The sequence below is a fragment of the Echeneis naucrates genome, chromosome 17 (genome assembly GCF_900963305.1).
Source record: "Echeneis naucrates chromosome 17, fEcheNa1.1, whole genome shotgun sequence".
NCBI lineage: Eukaryota > Metazoa > Chordata > Actinopteri > Carangiformes > Echeneidae > Echeneis > Echeneis naucrates.
This window is the reverse complement of record NC_042527.1, coordinates 2,652,714-2,665,921: the sequence shown is the minus strand read 5'-3', so window position 1 is coordinate 2,665,921 and position 13,208 is coordinate 2,652,714. Positions and strand designations below refer to the sequence as shown.

At 40.1% G+C, this 13,208-nt stretch overlaps 1 protein-coding gene across 2 annotated transcripts in view; it reads left to right on the top strand.

The window, feature by feature from the left end:
* The window catches only part of depdc5 (DEP domain containing 5, GATOR1 subcomplex subunit), a 32,883-nt gene extending 19,925 nt beyond the window's left edge, over positions 1 to 12,958 (top strand). For both annotated transcript variants that reach the window (XM_029525746.1, XM_029525745.1), the window contains 10 exons: positions 288 to 400; positions 791 to 871; positions 1,916 to 2,048; positions 3,155 to 3,254; positions 3,608 to 3,847; positions 7,296 to 7,465; positions 9,084 to 9,255; positions 9,325 to 9,385; positions 10,159 to 10,241; positions 10,337 to 12,958. In XM_029525746.1, coding sequence (XP_029381606.1) covers positions 288 to 400; positions 791 to 871; positions 1,916 to 2,048; positions 3,155 to 3,254; positions 3,608 to 3,847; positions 7,296 to 7,465; positions 9,084 to 9,255; positions 9,325 to 9,385; positions 10,159 to 10,241; positions 10,337 to 10,635 — 1,452 coding nt within the window. In that variant the 3' untranslated portion in view covers positions 10,636 to 12,958. The remainder of the gene's footprint in view (positions 1 to 287; positions 401 to 790; positions 872 to 1,915; positions 2,049 to 3,154; positions 3,255 to 3,607; positions 3,848 to 7,295; positions 7,466 to 9,083; positions 9,256 to 9,324; positions 9,386 to 10,158; positions 10,242 to 10,336) is intronic.
* Positions 12,959 to 13,208: the final 250 nt, after the last annotated feature.

Below are 13,208 nucleotides of genomic sequence, written 5' to 3'. Positions count from 1 at the left end.
AAGCTGTGTGTTTTTGTGTCTCTGCATATTTATTGTCTCATGTTCTCTAGCTCCTTAACAGGACTCTACTTTTCATGACTGTATGAATTTGCTTCACAGAAAATCTTGTGGGACTCATCTTACTTTCTCTGTTCATTGGTCTTTTGTGCTGCTAACACTGTTGTACAGCTGTAACATTATCAACTGTGACACCATAACACTGTTAGTTTAAGAAAAATGTGTTTTACTATCTGATCTGAGGAAACTAGATAAAATATCTCATAATCAAATGAATTTGAATTGTTTAGTTGCCTGCTGAAGTTAATGAGGCTGCAGATAAGGGAGTCCAAACTGGACTGACAGGTGGAGCAGCACCACAGCCTTCAGGAGAATCCATAACTAGCAGCACCACAGACACCAGGTAACCTTTGACTTTTTGTAAGGAAACCTAAAACATGAACATAACACGGAATGTAGGTTATCATATAAAACCATAGTTTGATACCTGTGCAAATATGGGCACAATAATATGGAGGAAGAGATTTAGTGCCATGTATAGTTTAATGTTATGCCTTAAAATATTATAATAAATTGAAATGTATAGCCAAATATGCTCAACCTAAACTGCTGCTTAGTCCAAGTATGATAAAGTGGTGTGTTAATGTCTGTTCGTGCTCTACTTAATGTACTTGTGTTCTCCCAGTTTTTATTTTTTATGGTGGAGTCAGTAAAAATATGTGATATTGTGCAATGAATGGAGAATTATCTATCCAGAGTGAATGTTTTGTACTTATAAGTGATCTATTTACAGTGGCCAGGCTGGAGTAGGAGCCCTCTCTCTTTCCTCTTCCTCTACACTCATGGAGATATTGGAAGCTATCAAACATCCCATGTAAGATTTGTTGTTGCTGTTTGTGTGTTCATGTCTTGGCATGTGACAGTCATGTCTTGCAGAGCTTTAATGAACACAGATCCTGTCATTAAATTGATTCCTCACATGCAAACCAGTAACATAGGGTATTTTTCATTTTCATGTGGTTGTTATAAACAGCAGGTGGTAATGTCATCAACTCTATTATATTTATGCATCCATCTCTTTTCTGCAACTTATTTAGGGGTCTGGTCACAAAGGTTGCACCAAAGTTTGGTCCTGGGTTCCCTTTGCTTAGTAAAATGTGCTGTCTCTTTAGGTGTTTCAACTGTTGTTGAACTGTTTCAACAGCTGTTTCAACAGCTGTTTCAACTGTGCTCTGCTGATGATAATGATAGCCAACTGTGCTAGTCATTCCTGCCATATAACCCCACAGAATCTGCCACATCAATCTGACATGTCCTCATGTTTTAAAGACCACCTTACACCATACATTAAACCTCTCTAAGATTGAACTCTTGAACGAAATCCTGACAAAACATACAATCATCTCCTCGTCTCTTACTCAACCAAGTTTGCGTCGTGTGAGTCTTCTCTAATAATTTTTTTTTTTTTTTTTTTTTGGGGGGGGGGGGGTATTCCTGTCTTTATTAGAGTGACACTGGGAGAAAACATGACATGCAGCAAAAGTGGGGTTGACTCAAACCCAGGACACTGTAGTGAGGCCGCAGCCCTACCAGTTGAGCCAATAAGGAACCTCCCTAAAAATGTATTTGAGCTCTAAATGACTACTCATGGAGCAATTTCCACCGAGCCATGTTCCCTTAAAAGAGACATACTAAGGCTGTGTTAATGCATTAATTTTGATTGCTTTAACACGCCATGATCTCTTCAATGCACCTTTAACTTGTTGTCTCGTCAGCTTCTTAACGTCACAGTGGTGACAACAGTGATATGCTTTGAATGGCTTGTACTTGCAAAAAAAAAAAAAAAAGTTGACAGTTGTGTGTGTTTGGAGAAAAATATTTTTAGTCATCAATGTGTCTGTGTTGTCTGAGGTTACAGGACAGGTGTACAGCTGCTCCCAGAGCAAAAAGGTCTGCCATTCAACTGCTTTATTAGTGCAGAGGTTGTTCATTGGCTGGTGAACAATGTGGAGGGAGTGGCCACACAGGGGATGGCTGTGGATATCATGCAGGTAAGAGGTGTCTCCCCACACTTTCCATTTATTTGATAAAAAATTTCTTCATACCAAGACAAGGTTATATTTCCCTTCATTTTTTATACTAAGACAAAATAACACTGTCTGCAGCTACAGGCATGAGACTTTTTAACTCATGTTAATGTGAGTGTGTGAGAATGTGTGATGTTGACGTGTGAGTGCATGACCAAATAGCAAACTAATTTAAACTCCAAACAAGATGGCTGCTGCGGTCACATGTGTCTGTGTCTCTTTCTTTGTCTGCTGATATAGTTCAAAGGTGCCAAGTTAAAAAAAAAAAAAAAAAGTGGAGGGTTAATTGCATGCAAAGCTAGTAGTGTACTGAGGTACGCATGAATAAACTCTTGGTGTGGCTAACCAAAACCTAAACAGATGACAAGAAAACAGTAACCAAATCAACATATTTACAGTATAAGGTTAACAATCATGTACTTACCTGTGGTTGTGATATGCTAGGGTGGCCCGGTTAACATTACTGAGTTCTCAGAAAAGGAATTCTTCCTTCTTTATTTTGCATGTCTACTGTCTAGCACCCAGAGTCCAGAGCTGCAGGTCTCTGTGGTTGGCAGCCTCCTTTAGTTCCTAAAGTCATTGCTGTTGCTTTAAAGTTAGCTATTGATGCCAACTTGTGGCTGCTTGCTCGAAGAAAGTCTAGTAAGCCTGGTATTAAGTCGGTTAACACTTACTGCTCTTAGGTAGGAGCTTATATTGCTACTGCTGAGGAAGAATGGCATTCTGCTTTGAGCAGGCCTACAAGGAAGAGGAAAGCTCTTTTTGGGAGCTGAGAGCTGGACGCTCCTGTTGGTGGTTAGGTGCAGGGCCAAGAGAGACAAAGGAGTAATGGATGGAGATTTTTTCTGGACTTGGGTCACATCAGCTATTGGTCATATATTGTAGCAGTCTAGTAGCAGCTGGACCTTAGGTCCCTGGGTGAGCTTCTGAGTCTGAGAAAACCTGCTGCATTTTGGGGGTCTGAGTTCTGGTCTTTGTGGAACAAGGGAACATGTGGTCTCATTTATGTCTTAATGGGCTGAGCATCTGTTAACCTTACTTTTAAACTTACTTATGTTTGTTTTGTACAGAAAATGTTGGATGAAGGTTTGGTGGCTCATGCATCTGGAGACGCAATGCGCACCTTCGTCTACGGTTTTTACTTCTACAGAATAGTTGGAGAGAGGGATGGTAAGTTGATTTGAATGGGTAAACACATTTTCACCAAAATCCCAACAATTCATAGCAGAGCTTCAATTTAATAAGCATTCCACCTGTATGCGCTTCCTCTCATCTCTGTACCATGGGTTTCTACTCTTAACATAAATATATCACAAAAATGCTGAAGTCTGTGTGCACTGATTTTTTTTTTATTTTATTTTATTATTTTTTTTATTCCCCCCAACTGCAGTGAGATCATTTTCCACTTAAATCGCAGTGCACACTCCACTACACTCTCATGTTCCGCATAAGCAGAGAAATAGAGTTGGATGCAGTTCTCCTGTTGTAGTTCTAAAAGTTGTGACATTCTCTGTCCTTGGCAGGCCCAACCTCCCAGCTTCCTCCAACAGCACCTGGAGGTTGGTCTGCTGCAGCCCTGGAGGACTTTGCACTATTCCAAAGGAAGTGGTTTGAGGTGGCATTTGTGCTAGAGGAGCGACGACCTTGTGACCTCCCAGCCTTCCTCCTGCCCTGGCTGCCTAGCCGGCCGGCATCCTACGCAAGTAGGCATAGTTCCTTCAGCCGCAGTTTTGGAGGACGCAGCCAGGCCGCCGCACTGCTAGGTACACCCAGCCCAAACCTCCCAGCCCAGCCCACACTGCAGATGAGACCTGGTCTTCTCCCTCATCCAGTCTGGTGCAGATCATACTCATGTCCACTTCAAGACTGTCTGGGTCCAGCATTTAGATTTGTGCAGAGAATTGTGCATTCTCGCTCATTATTTGAAAACTGAACTATTCAGGTCACAGTTCACTGTGTTCATTGAACATGTTCATGCACACTGCATTTGTGTTAGAGAGCTTTGTCTAAAAGTCATCAAGTCTTAATTGCCTGATTTAATGCTGCAGACTATCCTGCCCATTATCCACCCACACAGGATCTTTAAGAGTCTTTGACGCCCTTTACCTTCCATACAACATTCATTCACATTTACATATTGGACATTTAGGTTTATTGTTTCCAGATTGTTCCTGTTTTACCTGTTTAATCAGCCAGGAAGCATAATAAGGATTAAAATGTATGATTGAATGGCAGCATAGATGTTAGTTGTTAGTTGTTAACATTAAGAAGGTTGTGGGTTCGGTTCCCAGGCCTTTCTGTGCGGAGTTTGCATCTACTCCCCGTGCATGTGTGCGTTTCCTCCGGGTACTCTGGTTTCCTCCCACTGTCCAAAGTCTACCATGTCTAGGTTAACTGGTGACTCAAAATTGTCCATAGGTCTGAGTGTGAGGAGTTGTCTGTCTTTCTGTTGGCCCTGCAATGGACTGGCGATCTGTCCAGGGTGTACCCCGCCCTTGCTCAGTGTGAGCTGGGATTGGCTCCAGCATCCATAAGAAAAACGAATAAGCAGTTGAAGATGAATGAATGAATAAATTGCATAGAGTGGGCCAGCATTCTATTTGAGGCCAGTGTGGTTTTGTTTATTATACACTGCTTGTATTAGAGTCATACTTTTATTTGAGGATGATCTAATTAGAATTTGATAGTTAAAGGGCAAAGGTCACTGTAACAGTATGCCCTGAAACTTAACTGTTTGGCAGTTGGCGGTCATTGTACTTCCAGTGATTGTCACATGTTCCTATTGGTTTGGAGTCAAGTTACGTACAAGATTATCTTTATTGTCATTGAAACACTTGAAACACAATGAATCATAAAAATACAGTTACACTGTAGTATAGTATAGATAATATTATTGCATAAATGTATACATACATAATATTGCACGAGGTTAATGAAAACTGAACTGTTTTGTTGCACTAGTGATTGCACAGAACTTTTTCAGTGTTTTTAAATTGAGTTCAGCAGTCTGGCATTTCAGAAGAAACTGTCTTTCACAGTACTGCATCTCAGACTGAGATATCTCATTCCTGATGGAAGGAGTTGGAATGTGGTGCTGAAGCGATGGGAGAATTCCCTGATGTTTTGTGCCCTTTACAGAGTTGTTGTGCCAACTCCTCAGTAGATGGCAGCCTCCAACCTCTGCTGGAATTGCAGAGGCAGATGTAGATTGGAGTGGTCAAGTTGTTTACTCCAGACGTTGAAAACCAGTTTCCTAATGTTTTTATTTTTTTATTTATTTATTTTTATTATTAATATATTTTTTAGCCATTTGGAGTTAAATTATTTTACTGCACCACTCAGCAAAGATGTGATTTTTTTTTTTTCTGTCTTTTTTTTCCCTGAACTTTGCACAACAGTCTTGGATAATGAGGGTGAATATTAGGGGGCTTAACACACATCCTTGCAGAAACCTGGTGCACAGTGACGTAGTGCTTGATCTGCAACTCTCCCCCATATGTTGGGTGGGGCTGTTTGAAAGTCCAAAATCCAGTTTTGTAACCATGAGTTGTGGCCAAGTTAGCTAAGCTAATTGATCAGATGCCAGGGGATTTGGGTGTTAAATGCTAAGCTTAAATTGGCATACAGCATCCAGATAGTGGTGTTCCCGTTGCTGTGATGTGGTAATGGAATTATCTTTGGAATAGTTTGAAATAGGTCAAATGAAAATGGTGTAAAATTATGTACTTACTCATCAGTAGGGGCATTTGTGTTTTTAAAAAATCATTCACTACATTTTTCTAGAAAGGTAATTTTTCTTAAGAAATAGGTGGAATAAGTTAGATACATTCATTCAAAGTTAATCTCGATTGCAGTAGAGCTAAACCTGAAGCAATGAGCCCCACAACTGAACAACCACTGACACAACACTGACCATGATCATGAGTCTTCTTGCTCACACAGTGGGACTCACACACGACGGAGCCATCTAACATTTTATGACATCATATCCGTCACTGTCCATCATCATCATCATCATCATCAATATCAATCTTTTTGCTGTGACACATAATGGACTCAGCTGTCATGACAGTGAACTGTAGATCTGCAGTTAACAGCTGGTGGTGTGCTTACAGATAGTACAGCATGTAGAGTGTGTGGTTGTTGTATGAATCCATCCTGATGTCTGATGTGGCCGCCAAACTGATTGATCAATCAAATTCTTCAACCTCCACTGTCAAATTAGTGCTTGCTGTTTGGTTAGTGTGTAGCTAATCCAAGAACAGTTGTAGTTGGTGTGCATGCTGTGGTGTCAGTGGCTGTGGGTCAGTAGTGCTGTGGTGTGCACTGTCCTCACCTGTTGCCTTCCTGCTGGCTTGTCAACAGAAAGCACAATCACAGCACAAGACGTTGTGACAGTGTTTTAGCTTCAGCTCTTTATAAACTGCTTGCTCGCTTTATAAACTGCTCAAAGTACTGCACTGCAGATTTTTTTAAATGCTTGCAGCTCTAATGCTTCATTCGTATGCTATCTGACTCTGCAAACTGGTTTCCTGGAATAATGCTGAATTATGCAAATTTACATTTGAAGTTGTTGATGAATCATTACTTATTGACCTTGTTCACAACATTTTTTTACTTTAAATGTTATTTATTACACCAGGAAATCTTTTTTTGAACTAGGATAATACAAACTATATAATACTGCAGATTGAACTTGACTTGATATTAAAGGTGGTGATGGTAAAAATGGTAACAACTCATTCATACCATCAGATAAGTGATGACAGTGAGTAGTTATTCACAGGCACTGGGGCTTACAGATTCATTTTAAAGGAAAGAAAAGAAGTGTATCTGTAACGAAAAATTATATAGATATATATGACTTAGTATAGCATAGTGTAGCACCATCTGCTGTTAGACATGGATCATATTTGTCAGCTATTCTTAATCTCCCCCAAACATTTCCTTGATAGAGATTTTAGTGTCGTCCAGTCAGTAGTGCTTATTGAAAGTGTAAAAGTTTGAGCCCTTTTCTGTTACCATGTTAGATGAATGAACATTTCAACAATTCCAACTCAACATTGAAAGAGAGTCTCCAACGCTCACCCCCTTATTCCTAACTTGTCTATCTGCCTGCTCATAGTGCCATCTATCCTTCCTTCTTTTACTTTTTTTGTTTCCTGTCCTCCTGTCTCTCTTCTTCCCTCCATGCCTCTCTCGGTCCTATAGCTGCCACAGTCCCAGAGCAGAAGACAGTCACTCTGGATGTGGACGTGAACAACCGCAGTGACAGGACTGAGTGGTGCAGCTGCTATTACCATGGAAACTTCTCCCTCAACGCTGCCTTTGAGATCAAGCTGCATTGGATGGCTGTCACTGCTGCTGTGCTCTTTGAGATGGTAACTTGATTAAATTAAGAAATTGCTATCAATCCACATACTGCATCTGTAGTAAAAGATTAAATTAAAAATCCATACAATGTTCTACAATGACTCTTCGGACCTTTAAAGTAAACAGAACTCCACCGAGTTGACATTGCATTCCTACATTCCACCTCAGGAGTTGCGCACAAGGAAAAAGGACAATGAAATGCATGTAATGATTTCAAAGCAAAGTACTGAGGGAGAGAGTTAGAAAGTAACTCTGATTCACATTGAAATAAAGTGAACAAATTGAATTAGATTTTTCTCTGAAAAGTGCTGTAACCTCTCTTTCCCGAGAGGTTACTGCACTTACAGGAAAATACCAACTGCAATAGAAGAACGCAAAATACAAGAAAATAATTGAAAATTAAGTGCTCAGTTTTTTTATTGAAATTAAAATGTAGCTTGACTTTCTTCTATTATTCTAAACCATGATTAAAAAAAAAAAAAAACAGGCTCAATAATTAAACCGTTTCAACATGTCCTTTGCTCTCTTTTCCTTGCTTCTCTCTGTCTTCCTCCAATATTTTTCCCAATGGAGTGTGTCTCATTTCAAATCATAACAGCCTTACTTTAGGCTCTGTACCTATAGAGTAGGTTAATAAAATTATTTCAAGAGACCCAAGAATCCTTCCTTGAGCAAACACTTAAGATGGGCAGAGACACATGCCTGGTTGAGGGTTAGGGTTAGCAGGAAGAAAGAGAACACAATAAAAATCCAAGCAAAACTTTGAGTTGTAGGATTAAAGACTGATACCACTAAATGGGTGTAGAAAGTAAAAATAATTAAGGAGAAGTAATAATTGAAAATGATAATAATAGCTAATAGTTCCTTCTCAAAATCTGATATTGCAAATGTTGAGAAAAGTCATGAAGCAGAGATGATTGATAGATGAGACCTATGGCGGCATAGCTAAAGAGTAAGTAAACTATATTTTAACAGTAAGCTTTGTCACAGAGGAAGGGTTTATGTCTGATCTTGAAAGTAGAAAAAGCCCCCCCCAAGAACAACACTGGGAATTTGTTCAACAGAAGACATGCCTAATAGCTGAAAGATCAGCCTTCTGATTTACTCTAGGAGACTTTAGGAACGACTGATACATCTCCATCTAGAAAGCAAAGTGACTTACAAGTATTCTGTTAATACTTTTGCAGCAGTATTCTGAGTGAACTGAATGCTTTTCATGGATTTGTTGGGACATCCTGATAGTATAGAATTAAAGAAGTCCAGTCTCGAAGTAAAAAAATGCATAATCCTTTTTTGCATGTACTTGAGATGTTTCTGATAAATTCATTGAGGTTAAATTCGTAGTTGGTTACATAGGACTTTGGGATAAAAATTCTCTAAAACATGAAAAGGTTAGAGCTCAATATTTCAAAACTTCATGAATACAAGTTCTTCAGTAACAACATAAAGTGACACTTTATAACAATCATTCTTAGCTTGTCTACTACTTGGCCTCTGAATGTGTTCCAGGTGTGAGCGCTGGAGGAAAGGACAGAGAGTCTTTACTGATTTCAACTATGTAGCAAAATAGAGAAGCAGGCATCAGTTTTCACACTGAACACTGTGTAATCAGTTTTTGTCTGTCAGGTTCAAGGATGGCACAGGAAAGCAGCCTCCTGTGGTTTCCTGTTGGTTCCTGTGCTGGAGGTTCCTTTTGCCCTGACGTCTTACTTGTATGGAGACCCCCTGAGAGCCCAGCTCTTTATCCCACTGAGTATTCAGTGTCTACTGAAGAGTGGCAAAGAAAACCTGTTTGAAGGTAGAGAAGCCCTCCAATTGAAGCTGTTTCAGCTATGTGAAGTTGTTAAACATCTGTCTGTTGTCACAGGTTTTGAACCAGAGACATACTGGGACAGGATGCAGCTGCTTCAGGAGGCCATACTCTACAGGTTGATGCTATTTTGTGTTTCTTGTGCACTGGGACATTTACATTTTTTCCAACACCTAAATTTATTTCTGGGGGAGAAATGATTATCACTGTAGTCTGAGGAGAAAAAACTTTGTTTTCCTCCTCCACCTCATTGCACTATAACAGTCAATTGAAAGGAGGAAGCAATGTGTGTGTGCCTATAGTTGAAATTAAGTTTTGTCAAACTCTCTTTTTTGTTTGTTTGTTGCTTTGTTTTAATCATGTGGCTTGTGCTGGATAAACAGTATTTTATGTCGCTGACTAAACTGGGGATTATCAGATACACAGCCAAAGCATTGTGGTCATTTTATTTTCCTCTTTTGCATTCTACTGTGCCTTCAACACACCACTGGTTTAAAGTAAATCACATGTAGTAGATAGACCCAGCAGAGGTCTGTTCATTCAGTCCACTTTTCTTCTATAAAATAGAATTTATGGCAAATGGAATGGACTTTAAGGATTGAGAGACATCTCAGCGCTTTTAATTGCTTCAGACAACCAACCGGCTACACCCACACACCAGACTTGTAATATAGATTAGATTATTGAATCAAATCAAATTCTATTTGTAAAACACTTTTCATGCAAGTGAACAACACAAAGTACAGGAAGGAAGTATGCAAAAAGAAAATTGTTGTCCTTTGTCAAACCATTTGCAATCAGTGCCTCAATGCTGGTGAAGGAATGAAGAACAATATAACAGTCAAATTCACATTCGACTTGCATAAGTAAACTTTGTGCCCTTTTTTCCAGGTTTGGCTTCGTGCATGACAAGTTTTCGGCCTCTGCTTTTAATTTTCCTTCTGAGAACAAGCCGCAGTACATTCATGTTACAGGTTTGTCATGTCACAAAACAAACAAACAAAAAAACACACAAGTTGCCTCTCCATCGCCAGGATGCTCAAATCCCATGTTGCTGCTTCTCTATCAGGCACTGTGTTCCTGCAGCTGCCATACTCCAAAAGAAAGTACTCGAGTGGGCAACAGCGGCGGCGCAGAAACTCCACCACCTCTAACAGCCATGGGCCATTTGGCAGCGAAGAGCGGGTTGGTTACTACTGGGCCTACAACACCATGCTCACAAAAGCCTGGAGGACAGGCACTCTGGGAGATGAGCGGCTACCTGACCGCCTGCTGAAAGATTTCACTGACTTTTGCGCCAACAGAGACAACAGACTGCTCAACTTCTGGGACAGCTGTCAAGAGAAAATGAATTCCAGTGCTCCCTGACATCACGAAAATGATTGAGGACTATTACTTCACCCAACAACCAGTGTTAATGTGCCCGCTAACCTAACCAACCTAAAGATGATTACTCTGATCAAGGAGAGCAATATTAGAACGAAATGTTGCTGCTGCTTGGTTAGTCAGTTCCGAAACTGACTAAATTAAGAAAATCTCATGAGTCAGAAAATAATCCTCTTACTAACTGACTGAGAACGCACTGCACACCAATCTTTTTTCCTCCAAACAGCAGGTTGTTTATCAACACTGTGGTGATGCTTGCACTGTTGTGACACTGTATCGACCCTCCTAAAGCACATTATCCAACAAGCTATGGCTAACACAGGTATCTAGCAAATGTTTTTTTCCTGTTTACCATTATGAGAAGAGAGACACTAAATCATGTACAAATGTTAAGCATGACACAATACGCGCCAACGCCTGGTTTGATGGATATTCTGCTGCAGTATGTCGTATACACATATACATATATACTGACTTTGGTAGTTTTATGTTGAATGGTAGCTTCAGGTAGGCAATGTAGCTCAATGTAATTATAAATGCCCTGATTATGACCTTATTCTAACATTAGTTTTGTGACTCCTCAGCCTACCACTTGACCTGATCTTTGCAGATCAGTTTTGCCTTTTAAGCAGAGATTCTGTTCTGGTGTTATAAATGAATAGTAAGACGCCTGCATTATTTGGTGAAATTCAAACAAGGAAGAGTGTCAAGTACCACAAAGGTGTAGATGTCCTCTTGGTTGATGATATCAGTCAGCTGACAGCTTCTTCAGTGTCAGGTGGTTTCATGAGAGACATGTAGCTGAGTCCCCAGATTGGACCTTACACCCAGAGTTAAAAATCCAAACACATTAATTCATCCATCTTCTACCAGGGGTACTGGAGCCAATCCCAGCTGACAGTGGGCAAGGGCAGGGCCAAACACAATGTCATTCAAATACAGAACACACAAAAGCATCCTGGACCATTTAGGTCCTTCATGGTTGAGTTATTTGCTAATTTGCATAAACTGACAAAAAGTAATATTAACAAAACTTGCCCAACTTTTACACTGACACCAGACTGTTTAGAGCCTCGGGAGGGTGAGCAAAAAGTGGCTAAAATATCTCTCTGAAACCTTGTCATACAGAATTCTCCAGTTTTTTTGAGTGGATATTCATATATCACTATCAGCCATCTTAACGCCATTTATTGATTTACAGTGAGCAACTTGACACATGACCTTTGGCACCATAACAATATGATATTTCCCAGCATTCTTCATCCTGGATCAGTGCCGTTAAGTGTCTCTCAGCCAAGTTCAGAGACCTCAGTGCTTGCTTCAGTCTGAGATGTTTGGAACATGCCAAAATGTGTGGGGAAAAAAAAGCCTCATGCAAGTTGAATTCACACTTTTGGAACCTTTTTTGCATTTTGAGGGTGAAACACTTGTTTGTGTGTGTTTGTGGTGTGAATTTGTAACATTTTCACTAATGGATGTTGTGGCAGTGCAGAAAATCTCACATTAAGACCAACATACGGCAATCTGACATATAAAGGTGAAGTGATCTTCATCATGACACCTATTAGTGGTGGTGGGATATATGAGGCAGCAAGTGAACATTTTGTACTCAAAGTGGAATGTGTTAGAAGCAGAAAAAAATCTGCAAGCATAAAGATTTGAGAAAGTTTGACAAGGGCTAAATTGTAATGACAATACGATCGGGTCAGAGCATCTCCAAAACAGAAGCTTTTGTCGAGTGTTCCCAGTCTACAGTCAAAAGTGGTCTGAGGACGGAACAGGGGTGAATTGGTGACAGGGTGATAGGCAGCGGTGTCTCATTGATGCACGTGGGAATGAAGACTGGCCTATTTAGTCCAATTCGAAAGAAGAGCTACTGTTGCTCAAATTGCAGAAGAAGTTAATGCTGATTCTGATAGAGAGGGGCTGCATAGCCAAAGACCAGTTGAGGGCTAATGCTGACCCCTGTGCACCTCCAAAAGAGCCAACAATGGGCATTTGAGCATCAGAAATGGACCACAGAGCAACAGAAAAATGTGGCCTGGTCTGATGAATCACTTTTTATTTACATTACATGGATTGGTTGTATTTGTGTAGCTTACCTGGAGAAAACATAGCACCAGGATACACAATGGGAAGAAGGTGAGCCGACAGAGGCAGAGTGATCCTATGATGTTTATGATATTAATGAAGCTACACACCCTACTCATGTTAATTTTCACATCCCACAGGTCGAGGAGGGGGTCAGCTGTGATATTTCAATCAAGCCTATTAATCAACCCCAGACCAAAATCTGGCTGCAGGTCTTTTGAAAATCACACTTTTAGTCTTTCCCACTCAGACTGGAAAAGTGAAAAATCAGTTCTGTTAGTTACAGTATACCGTCCACCTGGTCCGTACTCAGAATTCCTATCAGAGTTTCCTGAGTTTATATCAGAGTTAGTACAGATAAAATCATTATACTGGGAGATTTCAATATACATGTAGATGTAGAAAGTGACAGCCTTAGTTGTGGGTTTTTTTCCCAACTAGAGTTGCCTCATATGCAACATTAT